Source organism: Muntiacus reevesi, chromosome 2 (assembly GCF_963930625.1).
Source record: "Muntiacus reevesi chromosome 2, mMunRee1.1, whole genome shotgun sequence".
NCBI lineage: Eukaryota > Metazoa > Chordata > Mammalia > Artiodactyla > Cervidae > Muntiacus > Muntiacus reevesi.
The window spans coordinates 76,941,439-76,964,972 of NC_089250.1; the positions used below are offsets into that span (position 1 = coordinate 76,941,439).

Here is a 23,534-nt window from a genome sequence, read left to right on the forward strand (position 1 = left end):
ATATGTCCGAACATCTGTTGGAAAGAATCAGGAGTATTGTCTGTGGAGGTGTGTAGTGTGTTTAAACAGCCTCGGATTTTGATTACTTTCTAACAAAAAGGATGGCTTTCCAATCCTTCTTCCAGTTGAAAGCACGTCCCAGAGAGTGGTGAAAATAACAGTTATTGAAAGCCCCCGCACGAGGATGGATGAAGAAACTAACTGAGTGTCCTCTACGGGGAATTTCTAACACAGGATTATGGCGAAAGGGTTTGGAAGCAGTCAGGGAAAGGATTAAGTGACAACGGCATTATACAGGCAGCTCTCAACTGGGGTGTTATGAGCTCCCATCAGCTAAAGAGCCAGGGGAGCACTTAAAGCCCAACCTTACAGAGCTGACTTTGAATGCCAGTTTTGTCCACCCAAGGACCACTGCTTCCTGTCCTGAAACAGAACAAGGAAATGATGGCCAGGTTCTGCCAAAAGGCATGTGGCTCTTTCGAGGTGGATTGAGTGGTTCCCTTTCTCTGATCCCTACAGATCAAAGTCAAGTCAAAGAGCTAAAATACCCAGACTCCTCAGAAAGAACCATAAACTGGCTCTAGTTCCATGGGATTTAGAGCTTTCTAGGTGAAACTTCGAGGCTCATACACCCAACCGCAGACTTGCCATCATTGCCTGGATGCCTCAACAGGCCCTTCCTAATTCCCTCACCCCACAATGAACTTGTAATCTTCCCCTAAGAAAATGACTTTCACCCCAAGTCTTCCGGAGTGGCAGATGACACTTCCCCTCCACCCACAGCTAAGCCAGCACTGAGTCCTGAACCTCACGCCATGGAACCCATTCTGTCCCCTCCCAAGGCCACCTCCCCATCCTCACCACCTCGGCCCTCCAGCTGGCACCGCCACAGCCTGTCAAATCCACCTCCCCGCTTCCTCCCTTAGAGGAGCCCTCCTTAGAGGGAAGCCCAAGCCACCCCAAAGTATTCAATCAGAATCGCCTTCCTTCCCTCGCCACTCCCTTCCCCTTGCCCTGAAATAAAACCCCAGCTCCTCATCTTGGCTTATGAGTCCTGCCAACGATCACCCTCCAGGCTAGTCAAGTGACACTGGCCTTCCCTCGGGTCCTCAGGAGCTCTTCCCCGCCTCAGGACCTTCGCATGGGCTATGTCTTGTGCATGGAACACTCCCCCCGCCCACCACACCAAAAGAGACAGAGAGAGGATGGGCAATACTCCTCTCTCTGCTGGCTCAATCCCCTGCTCCAGGCCCCAGGCGGTAAGTCACCTCCGTAGGGAGATCTTCCATCTGACGCAGGTCATCCAAGTAGTGGTTGCTTGGCACTGCTTGGCACAGCCTGTTCTGCCTCAGCAGTCACCCCCAGCCTGCACATCCAGCAGATGAACTCCCAATCAGCTATCACCATCCACCTTGGGGTCCATGGTATAATCCCAGATGGCCTCATCTGGCCTGCCTGACCCACCCACATCTCCGCAACAGTCACACCAAACCATCCTGGTCTCCTTGGCACGTCCTGCCCACCCCCCCCGAGTTCCACCAGGGCACAGACCTCATCCATCTCACACCCATCAGTGCTTTATCAGCGCCTGGCACACTGCAGGTCCTCAACAAAATATTCACCGAATGAATGAGTCATGAGATCTGAAAAGCATTTAAAGTTTGGAGCAGACTTTCTTCCCAGACCAACTGACATTCAAGAGAAAGAAAAGACAAAAGAAAAATAAAAAACAGCATATGTTTAAGATTTGCAATTTTATATTTAAAGAACGCGAAAGAAATGGTCGTGTACTCGTTTTATTTTCATATAAAGAGGCGCATAAAACCACTAGGCGTACAGAAAAAGTGAAGTTCTGTCGTGTGGCAAATAAAGAGAAGGGTGGGAACCAATCACTGAGAGGGAGGAAAGGGAGCCAGGGCACAGTACAGAAATAGACACGGATGGAAGGAGAGAGACAGGCAGAGACCAAGAGAGAGGCCAGCAGAAGCACCTAGGCGAGGGACGAGACAGGGCTCTCCTGGGACTGGAAGGGCGAGCCTCCAGGGTTTGACAGAGGTTTTCACACCTCCTTAAAGGTTAAGAGTCCTTGTCTTCTTAAAGCCCCTCTTTTTTTCATTTTTCAAAGAGGTTATTAAAAAAAAAAAAGACTTCCTATGCTAAAACAAATCAGGGGTTAGCACATTTCATTTTGAAGAAAACCCAATCTATTCAAATGATTTAAAGAAAAAAAAAAGCTTCACTTTGTGTCTTTTGACGATATGGCTATAAATTTTTAAGTCATACATTGGGTTTTCAAAGTAAGGAGCCAGGAGAGGGGCAGAGGGCCTTCCCTGGCGGAGCAGTGGCCCTACTGTGGGAGGTGGGGTGGGAGCGCAGGTTTGATCCCTGGTCAGGGAACTTACTATCCTGCCTGTTGCATGTGCGGCCAAAAAAGAGGGGAAAAAAAGATGGATCCTGGGGAGCTGCTGGAAGGAGAAGCGTGAATGCCAGGCACGGTGTAGAGGACATCTTCAGAACTGCATCTACATCAACTTCCTTTTCTGGAACTTCCCACGGCCCCAGCCCGTGATGAATGGGTGAGCAGAGCCTTGCACTGCATATGGTCTGACCTCTCTGGCCAAGCTAACTGGACCAGTGGGTGGCACCCTCCCTAATCAGAGCCAATTAGAATATCCCTAAAGGTCAGGATTTGGACTCCAACAAGCTGGTGAGGGACTAGAATTAAGACAACATAGAAAATCTGACAGGCAGGAGGTGCGGGCATCTTTCCACCAGGTCTTCTCTGTCTGGTGAGAACGAGGAGGCAGGGAAAGTTGGTCTGCAGAGAGATGTGGAAGATGAGAAAAGCTGTCTAGCAGGCAAAGCCAGACACCAGAGTCCAAATTCTGAGTCCACCATTCGAGAGCTAAGACCTTGAGTAAGGTCCTTGACATCTCCTTGACCTAACTGTAACTACTTCCTAGGGCTTTTCTGAGGATTAAATCAGTTTAATTTAACTTAACACAGACATCACTTGGAAAAGGGTCTGACACGCGGTAAGTGCTCGCTAAGTGTTAACTTTTATTTGCATCATCTTGCTAAACTGTAAGCTCATGGGGGTGACGGTTTCTGGCTGTTTTGTTCATACCATATCCCAGAATCTAGAACCATGCCTGGAACACAGCAGTGCTCCACAAACGCTTGTTGAATAATCAGAGTGCAAAGCTACCACATGGCCCCTTGAGGACAGACACCGTGGGCAGAGCCTCCCAACTCTTCTTCTTGTTTTTCCCCTGCTTTTCCTGCGCCAGGCTGAAAGCCAGAGCCTCCCCCTGGTTGACCAGGCCGCCCATGCTCCGGCGCCCTGCTCCCTCCTCCTGGCCCTTCACAGTCCAGTTACCTTGGCTTCCTCACGTTCCTCTGCCACAGCTTGCTTCCTTCTGCCCCCGGGCATTTGTACCCGCTGCTCCCACCACGCATCTTCAGCCCTGGTCTCATCTTCAGTGACATCTTACCAGGGAAACTTTCCCCTGTCTACACTGACTTCTCCATCTTTACGCGCCCAGAGCCTCATGCACGCTTCCTTCCTGCCACTTGCCACAGTTTGCAATGTTGTTGTTTGCATGATTATTTAAGTCAGCAACTTTATACCCCCAGATCGTGAGCTCCAAAGAGAAGAAGACCGTAGCTTCTCTCTCAGTCTTCACTGAACCTCAGCATTAAGCAGATGGCAAAGGGCAGGTGCTCAGCAAATTCCTGCAGGATGTGTCCACCTGTTACTGGACTGACTGAGCAGAGAAATAAACCTCAGACTCGTGACCATGAGCCCAGGTTCTTCTTGAGCTGAATCTCCTGACCTGACTCTATGTAACTCCAGTAGGCTCCTTATACCTCCCCCTCACTCACTGGCTTGGAATGAGTTTCTCTCTCCGTTACAACCAAAGGCTTTGACTCCAACATACCCTTCCACTGCCCCCAGGCCAGGAGGTTCTCGTCCTAGAGCAGATAAGCCTCACTTGATAATGATATGAAGATTTTATTTTCCAAAATTCACTTTTCAAGCATGATGGAGCAAATAATACCAGACCAGCCCTACCATCATAAACAACTATAAAATACAACAAAAGTTTATAAGTCAACTGCTTTCAGGCATTAGACAGCAGGCAGCATATGACCATGGTCCATGAGGGAAAGGAAACACGCGAGGTGAACCCATGTTCCTTGCAGCTCTCTGCCTGGGGACGCTTTCCTTCCCACATCCAGAGCGTGGAGTTCAAACAGAACACAGTGGTCCTGCTGAGCAAGCGGTGGGGGCAGGGTTCAGAGTCCCAGGCTGTGGAGGCAGCTAGAAACTGTGGGTAGAGCATCAGAGAGGAGGAAGGGGGTGGGGGGTTCCCCAAGTCCATGACCAAGGGCTGGGCTGGGCAATCACAGGGGAAATGTGCAGGGTTTATCAGAAAGAGGAAGCCATAGGGTAAAAAGGGAAACAGAGAAGCTGCAGGTTCGGCGAAGCTGGAAGATCGGAAATCTAGCCCATCAGAGAGGAGTGACCTCCCCAAAAAGCATCCGAGAAGACTAGGCCTTAAGAATGAGGTCATGTCTTAGAGGAAAGCCTACTTTGGACCTGCCTTCACACAGTCTAAAACCAAGTCTGTGACTTCCCTGGCTGTCCAGAGGTGGAGAATCTGCCTTTCAGTGAAGAGGACACCGGTTCGATCCCTGGTCTGGGAAGATCCCGCATGCCTCGGGGCAACTAGCGAATCCCACAACTACTGAGCCCACACTCGAGAACGCTGGAGCCCCAGCTATTGAGCCCACACGCCTCGCCTAATGAAACCCACGTGCCCGGGAACCCACGCTCCACCACAAGAGAAGCCACAGAAATGAGAGGCCCGCGCGCCGCAACTCGAGAGGAGCCCCCGCTCTCTGCAACTGGAGAAAAAAGCCGGCAGGCAGCAAAGAAGGCCTAGTGTAGCCAAAAATAGATAAATAAACAAAAACTTTTAAGTAAAAACTCAAAACCAAGCCTCAACTAGATCCACAAAAGAAGGACTTCAGTGGCTAACCCTATGAAGTTGAAGGGTATGGGGAACACCTCGGGCTTTGCACAGGTCCACTGTAACAGAGTAAAATCAAACCTGTGAAAGTTCAAAGTGACTGGCCAGCAGCTGAACTACCTTTAGAGGAAGACAGCAAAAGCAAGAGTCTCCACAACGCCTAGGACACATCACCATCCCAGTATCACTACACAGTTACTACACTTATCAACTATCTATTACTACAATTATCACTACTGCAATTACACTACAGTCAACAATTACTAGATGTGCAAAGAAAGAGGAAAACATACCAGGTGGTAAATGAAAAGAAGCAGTGAACAAAACAAATCCCCCCGCAACTGTGATGTTAGATTCCGAAAAAACAGCTACCAGGATGTGGAAGTTCCAACTGGTATCACCAAGTCCTTACCCAAGCGTACACACGCAAAGCTGCCTGTGGAAATTTTAGGGTTTAAGTTTTGTACGTTTGCTTTTTGTCTGAATTGTATTCATAGCATACAGCTTCAGGAGATGCTTGAGAATCTGCATTTTTAACAACTACTCTCAAAAGTTCTTAAAGCAGAAAGAACACTTTTGATAAGTATTTTGCCTTCACTTACACTTTGCCCTCACTTTATACTTTTAAATACTTTGCCTTCACTTTAATGCAAGTTAAAAAAAAAGAGTTAAATTAATTTAGATGTATTAGGCTTCCCCCGTGGCTCAGAGGCTGTATTAAATGTATAAGTTGGCAGGTAGGCACCAGTCAGCAGTTACTGGTTAACCAGACTATACAATTAAGAATATTTTAACTCTGATCATTTTGGAGGGAAATAAAAAAACAGAACAAAACTATTCTCTACTTATTTTGGAAAAAATATCTGAGGTTAAATCAAAAGTCACAGACATAAAAGATAATGATTAAGGAAAAAACAGTAGGACATGCTCTGGCTATAATGTAAAGAGAAAAAAAAATCAAAAGTACAAGCTACTGTAACATCATGTATATAAATATACAGTGACAGACATTGGCATGTTTGTGAATAGAAAACAGGCAACAGGAAACATATCAAAATGGTTTTAAAAAAAAAATTATTCTAGGTAGTTGGACTGTGTGTAGTTTTAACTTTTTCCCACTTTTCAATATGCTGATTTTCCTTAATGGACTCTCACGTAAAATTTAAACACACAATGATGGCTTCAGAAACCTTCAATCCAGACACCTCTACTCAACTATAGTAGTTTCTCAATCAGAAAGAGAAGGAAGAGGACAGCATGAATATCCCTTCGACCCTTATGCAGGCCAGGAAGACTTTTTTCCTGGCTTCTGAGTGGATTTATTAGCTTCCGACACTCACTCTCGGACTTCCCATCCCTTGGAGGAATAGGAAGCTGAGACACACAGCGGTCTCACCAGCACCAAACAAGAGCCCAGCAGAAGCGAGCGGCCCGGTGACCGGGAGGACACCCGAGGAAGGGAACGCGAGTCCGTACCTGGACGACAGGGTGGCCGCCCGTCGGAGCCTTGACGGCCCCGCGGCTGCCTTCCGTCTCGTAGTGTGCCCGGTGGTGTGGCTTGGGCTGCACCTCGATCCGCAGCTCGTAGGCGCCGGACTGGTGGGAGAGCGGCCACTCGAGCGGAGGGAGGGAGGCCGTCACTGGGATGCTGGAAGGAAGAGCAGACAGAAGCGGTAAGGTGCGCGAGGAGCCACAGCCGCTCACCCTGCACAATAAACCTGAACGGCCCCTCTCTTGAAAACCATCCAGCAGGCCCACGGTAAATGCTGGCTGCTGCGAGGCACACGTTCCTGAGACATGATGGGCGCGGCGCTGCACAAGGTACAGATCTTTCTCTGTTTTCTCTTCCGTTTTGATGAAGACGGAATGACTGATGTCTCAATTTCTGAAGCTAATTTCATGACATGTTAGTTCTAGCATGTTTCTAACTGCTGCAACTTCTCTTCCTCTGGGAATTTTGCAAAATATCACCTCCCGCCTCTAAAGGATAGCCCTTAGTCAAGATGTTTTTTTTTCCCCAAAGGAGTAAGTGTGGGACAAGGAACTCTGTAACAGAAATCAGGGGTCCCGCTGGGTCACTAACCTGCCATGTGACTTTAAGTAAGCAACTTCAACTCTTTTATTCTCAATCTCCTATAACCAAAAATGAACTAGATGGCATCTGAAGTGCTTTTCCAGCTCTTATTTCTATGTCTGATTTTCTCAATAATAATAAATTTTGAAAGAGGCCATTCCCAGTCATAGTCGTTACTTCTCGGGTCAAGTGTAGAACATCTGACCACAAAGAGGTGTCCGGTTTTGGCATGGATGAGCCAAACCACTCCGACTCCCTACAATTAAATGAGGACTAGAGGTCAAGAGCAAGGCTGGAATTATACACCCAAGCTCAAGTCCCAGCTCCATCTCCAAATACCTGTGTGGCTTTGAGCAAATACCTCTATCTCCCTAGGCCTTAGCTTCCTCAACTATGAAGTGGGGACATTGAGATCATAGAAAGGGCTTATGCACAATAAAAGCTTAGTAAATATCAGCTATAATTATTTTTCATGTAATACATTGTATATTTCAAATAAATGTTACTGTTGACAATCTATATTAATGGCATTGGCAGTGACAGACAATCTGACTATAGTATTAATCGTATTGAAAGTTGTAAGATCATTGAAGTCAAGCCATTAAGTTTTATTTTACTGTAAAATCTCAACCCTACCCAGCACACAACAAGTACTTGATATGAGTTTGGAATTATGTCATTGAAGAGATGACTGAAGGCTTGACAATCTACATCTAGAGCATGCACTCAGAGTCCCAGAGAATATAAAAACATTTTCCCAAGATCACAGAGGAAGACATAGTCAAAGCTCCAATTTAAGCCTCTTGCTTCTTCCACACCTCTACCTTATGTCTTATCTTACTAATTTATTTAAAATAGGTTCAAGAAAATATTTAATTCATGGAATGAGTCTAGAGCAGTGCCTGGTCTTCCATGAATATTCAGTGGGTGGGCGGATGAACAAATGGAAGGATAAATGAAACAATGAACAAGTAGTTTTATTTCAAAGAACCCTCGTATGTTCAAAGTAACTTTGAAGCTGCAAATGCATGAATTTGGGTCACTGTGTCCTGATTTTTCACATGCAGGAGGAAGCATTAATCTAATCAGGATAGTCTTTCCTGCTAAGTCCAGAACTGCTAGAAGCTAACATTATCAACTGGACTTAATTAAGCATTTGCAATGAGGTCAATTCTAATCCTTCTCTATTAGAGCAGTTCCAAGGGGAGAGGGGGACAACCCCACAAACTCCATCAGTGCTATAGCTTAACCTGAACATACAACCTCCTCACTATGCAAGCAAATCTCCAGCCATTCTTTATAATGACATTGCCCCCTGAAGTCCCTCTAACCCTGCAATCTCGGGGTGTCCAAAGTGCCTTTATTTCTACCTTGGCTATAGTTCCAAGATGCGTTCAAGCTTCTGCCTACAACCAGGGTGCCCTCTGTGTTACATATTCTTATTCTCACATTCTCAGTTTAAAATTGTTTAAAGTTAGAAAAATAAGGCTTATTGAAAAATCACTCCACCCCTGTATTAATCAAAAAATATAGTGAGTAGAAGATTCAATGCAATACCCCTAAGTACCAACTTCTAACTTTGTTTGCTTCTAGAACAATTAGAATACACTCTTAAGACTCAGACCACTGGAATGAATCTGACATTCTGCACTTGAATTTCAGCCCCTGTGGAGTTATCCACACTCCCTGAGATAAACATCATCATGAGACTTCTTTGAATGACCCATCCTCTCAATCTAACAGAAAACTCTTGGAAATATCTCACTGGCGGGCACAGATTGGCACTTGCAAGGGGCGGAAGGACTCTAACCCATCAGAACCTCTCAGATCAAGCCACATAATAGAGAGGAAAGGGTTTCATATACAAAAAAGTCTCAGATAAATGCCTCACAATCATATCTTACATTAATGTTCCTCCTCACTCCCAATCATGACACAAGTCATGTTTTGGAGATGGATCCAGGAGTTGATTAGAAAGAACAAGGGGGTCAGGAATCTCAAATTCTGGTTTCCAACTTGGTCATGATCTAGCTGGGTACTGACGGGCGTGTCTCTTCACCTCTCTGAGCCCTGATTTCTCACCCTGCAGCAGGTGGTGTTCTTGATTGGCAGCCCTAAGGTGGCTCCAGGAAACTTGAGCCTCAGAGCTCCGTGGCCAGAAGGCCTTTGAAATGACCGCACATTCTCTCCACAGCTGGGAGTAGCCCCTACACAGAGGCAGTCATTGAACATACGAAACCCAGAAACTCCTTTTCTTACGGGACACTGACCCACCTATGATGGCACTAGTGTTCTCAGAACCTGCCCTGAAGACCAGAAGCTCCGTTCAGCCCATTTCGGTCCGGAGTGCAGGGGAGTAGGGGGATTTCGGCATTCAACATTTTAATTGAAAAAAAAAAAAAGACTTGCACTTGCTAAAAGCAAATAACACTTCAAAAACCACTGGAGTAATGGTAACAGCAAAAGGCTTTGATTCTTCACCTGATAAAATAGTATCTGCTCCCAATTGCTATGCACCTCATTTTCCATATCATTGAAATGAAGACAAATACATAAACAAACCAGGTTTGGGGGGAATTGCCTGACATAATCCAGAGAGAGAGCGTATTAGAAGCGTGCCGGGCACACAGCAAGCCTCCTGGCATGCTGGTGACGAGGATCGCCAGTATCATCACTCTAACATCTACTGGGAGCTCAGTCTCCTAGCAGCCAGCTCGTCAACCAGGAAGCAACAAAGTGCTTCCTCTACAATGATAAGATTCCCCTGATAACAGTAACAGCTGTCTCTTTCATGAGCTCCAACTTATGTAGGTTCTATGTTGAGTTTGCTATATATTCTCTCACCTAATCCTTAAAAAAAATAAATGAGGTAGGTACTGTTATTATCCTTACCTCACAGGTAATGAACCCAGGCACAGAGAGGTGCTCAATGAGAATGAAGATTCTGATTGATTGGCAACGTCTGCCTTGGGCGTAGCATCAAAAAGGTGCTCAGCGAGAGAGAACCCTGCGTGACTGGTGATGCATGATCTGGGCACAGCACGGTGGCAGCCTCTCTCACGCCCAGGATCACACAGCCTGTGCGCCAGGACTCAGGTCCAGACCGGGAGACCCCCACGTCTACACGCTTCAGTTTGCCAAGATTTGAAGCTCCTTGAAGATTCTGGCTCCCACATTTTCAGAGGGCCTCCGTATCACTGATTGCAATATCGAAACACCCAGCAGATGCCCACCAACGTCAGTTCTTCTTATAAGAAGATAGTAAACATCATGTGTTGAGGCTACCTTTGTGCTTACTAGAACGTCAGCTCCACGAAGGCAGACTGTCTTTCCCATTTTGTTCACCCTTTTCTCCCCAACACCTGTTGAGAGTACCTGGCGCACAGTGGGTGTTGGATAAATACTTCTTAAAAAAGTGAATGAGTGAACATGCCAGGTGCCTTAGGAGCAATCACAGGCACCCCAGGACTGCATCCTCCTAACAGCCATCCAGGAAATCAGGTACCCTTATACCCACTTTACGGATGGGAAAACTGCCACCCAGAGATTCTTTTCCCCAGAGAATTTCGAGATCTGGCGGCCAGGAACAGAGATAGCCAGGATTGAAAATCAGCCCAGCCCACCCCGAGTCCCATGCTCATCACCAGAAAACCTCCTCTGAAAAGCGGACCGCGGAGTAAATCCTTTCCAAAGCCGGACTCACCCGCAGATGGGGATGGCGGGCACCAGCTGCTTGGGCCAGGTTGGCGGCACCAGCAAGATGGACTCGGGGGCCGAGTTCCGCCTCTCCTCCTGGTCGCAGGGGCCCAGGAACTCCACGGCCGGGTAGAGGTGGCGGGGCAGGCCGGCCTTGGGCGGGGCGGCGGACACCGGCGACGGGTCGGGGCTGGTCTTCCACATCTTGGGGGGGATCCCGCAGGGCGAGTCGCTGGCGAGGCTGCTCAGGGCATCCATGAGGACGGCAGGGCCGGCCGAGGGGGGGTACCCGGCGGGGGCGCCGTCGTCCCGGGGCTGCGGCGAGGGGCTCCGCGAGCGCTGGGGTGAGGCTCCGGGCAGTGGGGCAGCCGAGGCCCCGGCGCACGAGTGCCGCCGCTTGGTACCAGGCGACGAGGAGCGGGAGGCCGGACGGGGCACGGGCGAGTGGCGGCCCAGGCAGCTGTCCTCAGCGAGGCCGGCTCGAGGTGACATTATTGGCGAGGTTCTGGGGGAATAATGAGCAGGGATGTTTTGAAACTGGGGGCAGAGGTCGTCGGGCCCGCCGTTGTTGGGCGAGACGCAGGGCGAGGTGTAGGGGGAGAAGGTGTCGGAAATGAAGCTGGCAGAGGAGCCGCTGCTAGCGGGGCTCAAGCAAAGCGGCTCGCGGTACCCCTCGAAGCCCGGCACGGGCAGCGTGAACCTCGGGGTGGCCGCCACCCCCGGCAGGGGCGGCTGCTCGCCCAGGAGGCCAGTGTCTCTCACGCGGAAGGGCCCCCCTGCCTGCATCAGTTCGTGGGATGGAGTGATCTCGATCCGAGGGCTCAGGCCCGAGGCCCCCGGTGGCTTGGCCGGGCTCAGAAAGTTCTGGGGCCCCACCCTATCCGGCTCTCGCAGCCGGCCGGGGGGCTCGCCAGAGAGACTGGCCAGGGGGCTGTATGGCTTGAGGCCATAGTCCAGGACATCATCAGGGTAGAGTCCGGAGGGTGGGGTGGCCACCTTGTGTGCGCTCGGTTCTTCTGGAAAGAGAAGGAGGGAAGGAGGGGTCTTTTTAAGCCTCTAAAACACAACTCCCCATGCAGAGCAATCACAGGTTGGGTTTTGCCTCCTGTTTTCTTTTTTTTTTTTAAATCCCCACCTTGCCAAACCCCAAAGCTAGAAGCTCCTTCTCTCACAGAAGGAAATTGAGACGACTTGATCCCAGGTTCCCTGAACAGAGACCAAAGCGGGGTGAGTTTAGCGCAGAAGCTCGGCCAGCCCAGCGTGCAGCCTCAGCCAGAGACCTGGAAGGCCGGCGCCCGAAGGCTTCCAAACTCCTGTCCCTTAGAGGAGGTGCCCTTTTATTTCACAATTCAGTTCACACCATCATATTCACTGGCCACTGAAACAAAAGCTTCCCCAAACAATACTTACCCTGATGCACTCTTATCTATCCTCCTGTCTGGGGTTACTTTGTTTAAATGCTGGTCATAACTCATTAAACAGATTTCCTGTCCCATTGGTGGGTCGTGACCCACAGTTCAAAAAACACTGACCGAGGCCGGTCTGATCATCCTCCCTGTGTGATGCAGCGACAGGAATGCAAGGGGGAGGCCACACCAGCTCTGGAGCCCTCTCTGGGCTCAAATCCTAGATGTTTGTGCCCGCGTGTAAAATGCGGCTTCATTTCCAGCCCAGACTCCCGAGCCATCTCTCATCTCATGCCATTTTACAGATGAGGAAACTGAGGTCCAGGGAGGGGAAGGGAGTCACCCAAATACAGAACAGGACCAAAAATTCCACAGATGAGCTACTCGGCCCCCAAAGACAGCCATAACTACAGAGCTCCCAAACTAGTAAAATCAGTGGATACAAAATGATCCAATTTTTTCTATAATTGTGGCCACCTAACCCAGGCTTCTGCTGCCATCTTGAAAGAACCCACTGGCTGGAGGATGAAATTAGTAAGGGAACTACTGTTTGTTTCCACCCCCCATCCTGCCCCTCCTTCAAGCTCCAGAGTCAACAGAGACCCCCCCCCCCCCAACACACACACCCTCTCTTGCTCCTGGGGTCAGACTCCACTCTTTCATGCCCTTAAGTCCAAGCCATCAGCTAAGTCTGACTCCTCTATTAAAACAGAAACAAGTTAAGTCACTGCCGCCCCCTCCTGCCACCCTCGTCCACCGAGCCAGTCGCCCCCTCGCTGGTCTGCCCGTTTCCACACTCCCCTTCTCTGCTCTGCTCTACAGGCAGCCGTCTATGGAAATGTCCACTGGAAAGCGAAATCCAGCCCAAAGGCTGTCCCCAAGATGTCCCCAGGACAGCCCTCAGCCCGGGCTGGCCCCAGCCTGTCTCCCCACCCGCCTCTCCCCAGGCTGACCCCGCACCAGCCCTGCTGACTTCGTCCCCCGTTCTTCACGCAGCTCCTGCTGCAGAATCCCCTCTCCCTGGAAACTCTCTCCCGTGGTGACTTCCACCGGGTTGCTGCCCTTCCACTCCTTCACACGCCTGCTCAGTCGGCAGCTCCCGTGACCGGCCCGTCAAAAAGATCATTCTCCACCCCGTTTCCCGGCCACCTTTTCTCCACTAACCCCTGTTAGCAACTCATGTCACGTCAGACCTTATCCGTTTAGAGATCGCATCCTGCTAAAGGGCAGGCAAACACCAGCCCGTGGACCGAAGCTGGTTGTGTGTGTTCATAAAGTTTTATCGGAACGAAGGCGCCCCTGCTCGCGCACACGGAGCCCGTGGCTGGCGTTTGCGCTGTAGCAGCAGCATCGGTGGCCGTGCACAGAGATGCTCCGCTTCCCCTCCGCCCTTTCTGGGCTGGCCGCCCTGGAGGAGGTGCTGTCTGGTTTAGCTGAGCTGATCGTACAGGGCGCGTGGTGCCCCTCGTCAGCTGGGAGCCCAGAAATGACTTTCTGCAGCTCCCGGGGTCAGGATAACCTCAACTAGGCTGGCCAGGCGGAGCCTCTGCTGCCCCTCCGGCCTCTCCTCTCTCTCTGGACTCTGGTCAAGCTGGCTGGTCTTCTCAGAAAGTGCCAAGCTCTTTTCCGCCTCAGGACCTTTGCACTTGCTGTTCCCTTGGCTCAACAGCTCCTTCCCCAGCCCCACCCAGCCCTCTTCTCTGGGTAACTAAGGCCACTCCTTCACTGGAGTTTTGCTGAAGTGTCACACGCTCCCAGAAGTCTTTCCGACCTTCTAGACGAGATCAGACCCCACGCACACATCCCTGCTCTGCTCCACTGCGCTCCTCACAATTCTAATTCAGTAATTCTCCAGCTACTTGCTTATACCGTTGGCCTCTCACCCAGCTCCCTCAGCCCCCACTGCACCCCTACGCCTGGACAAGATCTCCCACAAAGCAGGTCCTCCAAGAATATTGTCAGTCTGCTGAATAAATGAATAAAGCATGAAATATTTAAATTGCTACTCAAAGATGCCAACATTGAAACCAAAAGGTAGACAGACAGAACCTCAAGAGGGGGTGATTTGGTGATATCAAAATTCCAAACACATGTACACCTGAAACCACGCAACGGCACTTTCAGAAATCTCTCCTGCAGGTATACTCCTATGTGCAATGTGATGTGTTCATAAGTTTAATTAGTCCAGCCCTGTTCTTAATCCCCCTGAACTGGAAGTAACTTTCTATCCATTGGCTGGGGATGGGTTAAATTCTGTCGTTCATACAGTGAGATATAATGCAGCTATAAAAGAGTGGAAAAGGTTCTTTTTGCATTGATATACAATGACCAGCAGATAGTGTTAAAGATGCACACAGTATGCATAAGATAGAAACAGAGGGTGAGTGTGTACACACACTCACACACACACACAATGCTGATGGGTACATAGGTTTTTCTCTGGAAGTCTCAGGTGACAGGGACCTCCTCCAAGGAGAAGAACTAAATATTAATAATGGGGCAGAGGCAGAAAGGAGATTCTGATTTCTGTATTATGTTGAGAGTAGAAATACAATTTTCAAAGGACATGTTTTTATTTTATTTTGTTCCACGGGGAGCAGAGTGATGTGAGATGATCTCGAGTAATGACACCTGGTTTGGGAAGCAGGGAATTGAGTCCCAGTCCTTCTCTGTCACAAACTAGCTGTGTGACCTTGGAAAAGTCCCCCACTCTCTCTAGGTCTTGACCTCCTCATTTCGAACAGGACAGTGTTAAACCCAATCTGTCTCCTTGACTGCTTCTGGCTCTGAAGTCTTTTCATTTATCTAGCTAGAGTCTGTAGGGTCTAAGATTCTCGTAAAGCTGCAGTTCATTATCAACTTGCATTTGGGCCTGCAAACACACACACACACAGCCCCCTTCCTGAGGGGTAAGAGAGCACAGATTTTTAATCTAGGAAGAGATCCGGGTCAAATCCATGTCTGACAACAGTCGGCAAAACAAAACACAGAAAGCCTCTTAGCAAAAATTCCAGCCTTATCAGAAAAACTGAGCTGCATGTTAGCAGAAACACCCTCCTCGGGCTGATGTGAAAGTCACAGAAAACTTAAAAACACACATCACTCACACTCTTGGGCAGCAATGAAAAACAGAAAGGCCAGTCTCTGCTGAGCAAAAGCATTTAAAGTATTTACATTGGTTTTAATTAATCCAAGCAGTAGAGTGTCTTTTTCTTTTCTCTCCCAGGGATTTTGAAAGTTTACCCACAAGCAAGGAATATGGAGGTAATTTATAATTATTTAATTCTCAGTCTCCTGGGCATTTGACAGTAACTCTCACAGACAAAAGGCTCCTCGTTCAGCTATCCCTTTGAGTAGCGAGGGTTCTTCGCTGGGTCTGTAAACCGCTGCCACCCTTGCAGACAGCTCCCCTGCAGCCCGCGCCATGCCCACGCAGCCCTGGGCCAAGTTTCTTTCATTTCAGAAGCACCCGATTCTCTCAGAAGGGTTTCCAAAGAGCTTGCTTTTCTTACCACTTGCATGATCTTTGCTATATTCATGTACCACCAGTGAATATTATTTACTTAATATTTCTATTTAAATTCATTCACATATGACTTCTTTTTTTTTTTAAGGAAACTTCACACTGCTGCCACAAATGGAAAATCAGTGTCACCTCCATAAATAGAAGGGAGGGTAAAAATACAATCAAAATAAAAGTTACTAAATTCAAGTGAGACACTGTTGCTAGCCCAAGTCTCCCAGCCTCAGGCCCACTTTTTCTTCCTCCTCGATGCTCATTTTTTTTAAGTAAGGCATTATTTCTACATACAGATTTTGAGTGTACAGTTCAATGAGTTTTGCCCAATGTTCTATTCCCTGGTATCCATCACCACAATCAGGATGTAGGACATTTCCACTACCCTAGAAAGTCTACATTTTTTCAAAGCTGGAAGTGGGAGGAGGAAATGGCAAATGTCAGGAAAGAAAGGCATTAAAGATACAATGACGCCTGATGGAGGCCTCACTCCTTCTAAGGAGATTAAAGGGAAGCAGCTTTGCCAAGGGGATGGCCCTCTTACGTAATGTGCCCATCGGAGAGCATAAAACCATCTCACGTGCCGTGGCAGGCACCTGGCCCACACTCGATGCCTCAGTGTTCAGAAAGAGACGGGGTGGAGCAGAGATGGGGGATTCCAAGGTTGCTGCTCTCGGTCCTCTGTGCCTCCATGCCTTTGCACATGCTGTTCCCGTGGCTCAGAACACCCTTCCATACCTCTTGTCCTCACTTCTCCTAGCAAGCCACTATTTGTTCATTAAGATTTCACTTGGGCCACCTCCTCCTGAAAGCCCTCCCTGACTTTCCCTAGGCTGGCTCAGACACTACAGACCCTGCAGGGTGGCCAGAACTTACAGAGTCATGTAGGGAAGTCTATCAAGTACAGACTCACTTCTCTGTCTCCCTACTAGACTGTGAGCTTTCTGAAGACAGGCTAAGGTCAATGATAATAATAACAGTAATAACAACAGTAGCAGCAGTTAACATTTATTGAGAATTTATATAGCAGGCTCTGATGTAAGTACATTACATGTAGTCCATTCCTTAATTCTCACAACTTATGAGAGGGGTGCTGTTTACTCTCCTTTTACAGATAAGTTAACTGAGGCACAAACAGATGAATTAACTTGCCTGAGGTCTTGCAACTTGAACCCAGCAGACCTGAGATCAGGGATTCTCAAGCCCAGGACTACTGACATTTAAGTGAAGTGAAAGTCGTTCAGTCATGTCTGACTCTTTGCCACCCCATGGACTATACAGTCCATGCACTTCTCTAGGCCAAAATACTGACATTTGGGGCTAGAAAACTCCTTGCTGTGGAGGCTCTAGGATGTTTAGCGGCGTGCTGGCCTCCGCCCACTAGACGTCTGTAGCATCCACAGTCCTTGCTCAGTTTGAACAAGCAGAAGCATCCCAGGCTTGCCAAACTTCTCCTGCCAGGCAGAACCACCTCCAGCTGGGAACCACTGCTCCAGGCCTGACAGCTCCAGGGCCTCCCCCGGGGCCTGCACACGGCCAAGGCCCCAAACACTGCTGGGAACATCAGCCCATGAGTCACACCTGAACTGACTCAGAAACGAGACGTCGGTTCCCTGGGAGCCCTGGCAGGTAAATCGCTTCTGCAACAGACATCTGAGAGTCCGCGTAGAGACCACCACCCTCCCTTTTCCATCAGGTTCTCAGGGGCTCACCCCACATCCAGGCACCGTGAATGTTTGGGGGGACCTCTGGACACTCTCTGAAACCAGAAGACAAGAAGCGGCCACTCCAGCCCCACCACAGCAGGGCATCTGCATGGGGATCCGGGTCTCGGTCAATACACGGGGTTAGAGGCCCCCTGCTCCACGGCCTTGCCCCCCAGCTGTGTGACCTGGGGGACCTCTGAGTTCTCGTGTATAATACAGGGCTGAGGTTGGTGACAGTACCCACCTGACACTTCATCTCATGCACATGAAGCCCAAAACACACAAAATAAGCACTCAATAAATAAGGCCTTTTGGTATATTAGTATTACTATTATGGAAAGAATTTTCATTTAAGTTTCTCTGCTTTCATTTGGCTTCCCTGATGACTCAGGTGGTAAAGTATCTGCCCGCGATGCAGGAGACCTGGTTTGATCCCTGGGTCAGGAAGATCCTCTGGAGAAGGGAATTGCAACCCACTCCTGTATCCTGGCAAATTTCATGGACAGAGGAGCCACATGGGCTACAGTCCCTGGGGTCACAAAGAGTCAGACACGACTGAGCAACTAACACTTTCTGTTTTCATTCCCTTATTTTACAACTTAAAGTGTGATACACACCAGCCCCCCAGGGACTTCTTTTAAAAAAGAAAAAGGGAAGAAACCTTTATAAAAATAAAATGGATCGGTCAGCACTTTGAATTCTCTTTTTCTGCTAGCCTTCAGGAAATACGTGGGGTAGGTAAAGAATGCCTCCGACACTCCTTCCATTCCAGGCTTTGCCCTTCTTCTGGGCTACCTGGGAGCTGATCAACTGAATCTTACTAAAGTGTTAGTGTCACACTAAGTTCAATGGACATGAGTTTGAGCAAGCTCCAGGAGATGGTGAAGGACGGGGAAGCCTGGCGTGCTGTAGTCCATGGGGTTGTAAAGACTCGAATATAACTGAGCGACTGAACAACAAAGCTAACTGCAACAACAAAAGTGATTCTCCATAACACATCTCTGCCGCTCACTGGACACCAAGAACCACTCTATGAATTTAACAGAAACTGGTGTTTGTCTTACAGGAGCCCTTCGAAGCAGGCGATAGTGTCCTCATTTTCTAAATGGGGAAAGTGAGGCTCAGAGAGGGTGATTAATTTGCCCAAGATCACACAGCTGCTAAGTGGCAAAACCAGATTTGGTCTCAGGCAGCCCAGCTCCTCCAGCCCCGTAACTCACAAAAGGGAATATTTCCTGGATCGTGAGGCCTTCACCCAACACAGAAAACTGAGGTGTCCCCGGGACAGGAACTGCTCCCGAGCCCCATGAGGAGGTAGGCGGCCCTAGACAACGGAAGACACAGATTCCTGTCTTCTGGAATACTCATAATCCCTCCGTTTGCCCCAGGATTGAGTCAACGATTATTTAAAAACCTCACTCTGGCCACACGGAGCTCTCTGCCAGCTCCTGCCCTCCTGAGCCTCCGGCGGGCCTGTTGCTCACCCTGAAGGACACACGGCCAAGTCTGAGACCGCCGCCAGCGCCAACCCACCGGCCAACAGATCGCTTTTGAAAAAAGGAACAGCAAGAGAACATCTTCTCTCCGCCGAGGACAAGCGGGTGGAATTTTCAGGAAGCAGAATAGAATGACCAAAATAGAAAGCCAGCTCAGGACGCTCCAGGAGGCGTCTGTCCTCAGGAGGGGGAGGGGCCGCGCGAGACGGGGCGCTCAGGCTCCTACATTCAACAAGGCGGAGGAGAGGAGCCAGGACACGGCCCGGCACGGAGGCCAGACGCCCCTCGGCCGGCGGGCGGGCCCCAGAGCCACGGTCCACCCCAGTCTGAAGCGACAGACCCACCGCTCACACCCCGAGGTGATGGGAGGCCCGGGCCCGGGTTTGAGACATCACAGTCTGTTGCCATGGCAACAGCGTGAAGATGCCGCAACCTGGCGGCTCACACGTGCAGCAGGAGGGCGGGGAGAAGCGGGAGGGAGGGGTTCCCGGGGGTCCCGCCCCTCCCCTCCATCCCTCTGCTCTCATAACCCCCTGTGCGTTCGGGCCTGCGGGAACGTCAAGAGGAGCCGAAGCTGGATGGACTTCGCATCTGGCGGCTTGCACCACCTATAGGAAAGACCTTCTTTGAAAAGTTACAGATTGCGCTTTGAGAAACACATTCAGCGCTTAGCAAACTTTCCAACGGGCCCCCCATGCCCCTACGGCCCCCAGCAGATACACATGCTGGCGGTAACTGGATTCCCGATCAATGAATCGTGTGTGTTAATGATGACGGGGAGAATCAGGTGGTCACACCCGTCATTCAGAGATGACACACACAGACGCAGGGCGTGAGAGGTGAGAAATTCCATCCAGCTAAGTCAGGTCCAGAGATGCCAGCAAGGGAAAGAAGGCAGTTTACCATCCTGTCTCGTTCACCGTGGAGCCACTGGAAAAAGCCACCGTGACTGCCGTGCTCTTCGCTGACCCTGCCCCGGCTAAGACAGCTGTCTACCTTCACCAGACAGCACAGAAAGCAGCACCCGGTCCTGCCTCCCAGGCAGCCTGCCACGAGGCCAAGCGCCCGGGACCCGGGACCCGGGACAGTGTGCAAGCTCCAGGTCTTACAGACTGGCCACTGGCATGGCTGTCTGCAAAAACACACACACCCGCGTGTCTTCCTTTTGGAGAGAAGTGGAGAGGTGTGTGGAGTCTGCCAGCCTCAAGTTCAGCTTCTGGATGGGAGGGCAGGGCCCAGGCATCTGATAGACATGAGACCCCACCTCGTCCTCAAACTGGGAATGGAAAGAACCAGGTGGAATCATTCCATGGGGCCCTCATGTTTTCAAGAACTTCAGAGTCCTTCCCATCTTCCTTCATTCACTGCGCCTCGAGCTCTCCCGTGTACTCTGTGACTGACAAGCACCTGGAAGGCAGGTACCATCTACTCCTCTGTGTCACGGAGGGGGCCAGGGAGGCTGAGTGGGGTGGGGATTCAGCCCCAGTCACAAGAACAATCAGGGCAGGGACTCTTCTGGCGGCCTAGAAGACTTCGCCTTCCAGTGCAGAGGCGTGGCTTCCATCCCTGGTTGGGAAGCGGAGATCCCACGTGCCTTGCGGCCAAAAACCAAAACATAAAACAGAAGCAAGATTGTAACAAATTCAATAAAGGCTTTTAAGAAATGATCCACATCAAAAAAAAAAAAAAATCTTTTGAAAGAAACCAGGGGCAGAGCTGGAGTTCAAACGGAGACATCATTTAGATGCCATAAGATATTGGAAGTACACCTTTTTACAAATGTGCATCCACCCTTCAAGACACAGAGCGTTTCCATCCTGCCAGATGTTTCCCTAGTGGCCCCACCCACCCAATAACCCTCATTCGGGGGGACCCACTCGCCTCCCTTGCCTCACTATGGCCTGGGTTTGCCTGCTTTGACCATCACATAAATAAAACCATATGGAATGTACATGTACATGATGTAAATCTCAACCTTACGTCTGAGATTTAACCATGTTGTATGCAGGTATGGTTTCTTTTTCATGGCCGTGTAATAGTCCATCAGATGCTGACATCAGACTTGGCTTATCAGTCACCATGCCACACTGCCTCCGTTTTTCAGGAAGACAGCCCTTTGAGATGGAATTTGTGCCTCAGAGAGGTCCCTCTCTAAGAGCAGACAGTCTCTCCGCATTTGTCACATGGCACACAGCAGAGTGTGACTTCCGGCGACTTCCTTGCCAAAAGGAGAAGAAAAGATCTGGTCAGAAGAATCAACCAGAAACAGACCTCAGGTGACCCTCCCTCCAAAACAGGGTGCGCGCGGCTAAGCCAGCTCTCTGTCCAGGCCCTGTGCAAGGAGACGTGGGCAGGGGCCCGGCCGCCTTCTCTGCTTTGATTCCTCCAACCCCCTCAGCTTTATACCAGTGCCTCAAAGAGCTGTGCCCCTCACTGAGCCCCACAACCCCTGACACAGCATGCAAAGCTGGTTTCCACTTTTCTTTCAGCCAACTTGAAATCCAAGTGCAAACTTCCCCTTGAAGACAGTGGGGGCCCCTGGAACCCCTGGCCAGGGGCAGAGACTTAAAATTAATACCTGACTGACAGATGGCTTCTTTATTTACACTCATCCCCAGGAGCTTTCACTTCAGTCCCCTATTCCCGGGGACGGGACCACGTCATCAGAGGCTCCTGCCAACCCCGGGCATTAATGACCTCCTCCTTTCTCCATGGCAACAGAGATGAGGTCACGGGTTGTGGATTTCACACCCGGAGCCCACCTTCTCAGGATCATGCAGGTAAACAACCCCTTTCTGTGGTCTTTACAATAACTTTAGCTAGCACTGCAGACGTCCAGGCTCCCCCCACCCCGCCCCGCACATTTAACAGTCCACCTTTCTCAGCACGCCCAAGCAGGTTTGTTTTGATAAGGACCTTTATAAATCCTGAGCTTTTTCAGGCAACTTTGTTACCTTCAGAAAGCTCACTCAGGCGTGGCTCAATTAAAATTCACATAGAAGCACTGGCTTTTAGAAACGCATCTTATTAACTGAAACAGGCCCAAGTGGGAAAATGCTCTTTTTTCTCAAAACCTCAGGTCAGGACGCACAGAGGGTCCCAAACGCCAACTCAGGGAAAGCAATCTCTCTGCTGTTCCTGTAGCGTCCTCTCTACCTTGGATATATTTCTCTGCAGAAGAAAACAGCACTAGAAGTCTAAGACATAGAACTTCAGATCTAAAGGCCAGTTTGTAAGGGATGCAAGGGACAGAAGAACACAAAACACCACCACAGGGACCCCACGGGCAAAATAGAGGCCCATACAAGAAAAATGACCCTGCTTCTTCAACAAAGGCAAGAAAACAGACTGGTGGGGATTTTATAAAATAAAAGAGATCTAATGGCCATGTCAATGAATTACAATGTTAGGATCTTGTCTGGATCTTGGTTCAAACAAATTAACCATGAAAAGACACTTGTGAGACAAGCAGGAAGCTTAAACACTGGACATTTGAAATTAAATATTATGGCTTTGGGGGCTTCCCAGGTGGCACTAGCGGTGAAGAACTCGCCTGCCAGTGCAGGAGACTTAAGAGACGTGGGGTTGATCCCTGGGTCAGGAAGATCTCCTGGAGAAGGTCATGGCAACCCATTCCAGTATTCTTGCCTGGAGAACCCCATGGACAGGATCCTGGTGGGCTACATTCCATAGGGTCTCAAAGAGTAGGACACGACTGAGTCAACTTAGCATGCAAGACAGTTTTTTAGGTTTGGTAATGGTATTGGATTTTTCTCAGGAGCCCTTATATGTGAGAGCTACATTCTATTTATTAGTAAAATATTCTATCGCCTGCAATGTGATTTAAAGCAAGCAGCAGCAGAGATGCAGAGAGCGTGTGGAGGTGGGGGAGAAATAAGACTGGCCTTCAGAGGGTAACCGTCGAAGCTAGGTGCTGGGAACAGGGGAGCTGATGATACCATTGTCTCTACTTTTCCACATTCTGGACAAAGTTCAGGAAAATGTCACAGGCCGTTCCTCTTGCTCTGGGGGGACCCCCGGCGGGCTCTCCTCCAGGTGGGAAAGCTGACACACCCCAGAAGGAGCCCCAGGGCGAGTCCTGCCTTCTGCGCGGAGCTCGGTTTGGGACAAGTAAGTAAAACCCAACCTCGCACCAGCCCAGCGAAGCCCGGTCTGGCCGGAGCTCCGTGGAGCCTGTGGCTGTTTCCTGTGCTGGGGAGGGAGGAAAGAGGAAGTCCCTTCGTGGGGGGAAGCCACAAGACATCCATCACGCTGCCTTCCCAAGGCTGCCTCTTCCTGGCCCAGGCTCGGGGTCCGCAGCGCCGGGGCAGGACACCTGAGAGGGCCCCGCCTCTCTGGGAAGCAGCCTCAGGGAACCTTGTAGCCTGAGAGTCTGGACAACTGAGAAAGCTTTTGCAGCCAGCCTAGTTCTGGGGCTGAGGCAGGGGCCCGTGCCCGGGGCAAGCTTTTCATCAGAACTGATCCCTACATAGGGCTGCCCCGTGGCTCAGTGGTAAAGGATCCACGTGCCAATGCAGGAGGCGAGGGTTCGATCCCTGGGTCAGGAAGATCCCCTAGAGGAGGGCACGGCAACCGACTCCAG

At 49.9% G+C, this 23,534-nt stretch overlaps 1 protein-coding gene across 3 annotated transcripts in view; it reads right to left on the reverse strand.

The window, feature by feature from the left end:
- The window catches only part of NFATC2 (nuclear factor of activated T cells 2), a 158,982-nt gene that overhangs the window by 111,414 nt on the left and 24,034 nt on the right, over window positions 1-23,534 (reverse strand). For 2 of the 3 annotated variants that reach the window (XM_065922191.1, XM_065922192.1), the window contains exons 2-3: window positions 10,814-11,822; window positions 6,513-6,684 (exon numbers count right to left, since the gene is read on the reverse strand). In XM_065922191.1, the coding sequence (XP_065778263.1) occupies window positions 6,513-6,684; window positions 10,814-11,822 (1,181 nt within the window). The remainder of the gene's footprint in view (window positions 1-6,512; window positions 6,685-10,813; window positions 11,823-23,534) is intronic. The other variant, XM_065922193.1, reaches the window with a different exon arrangement.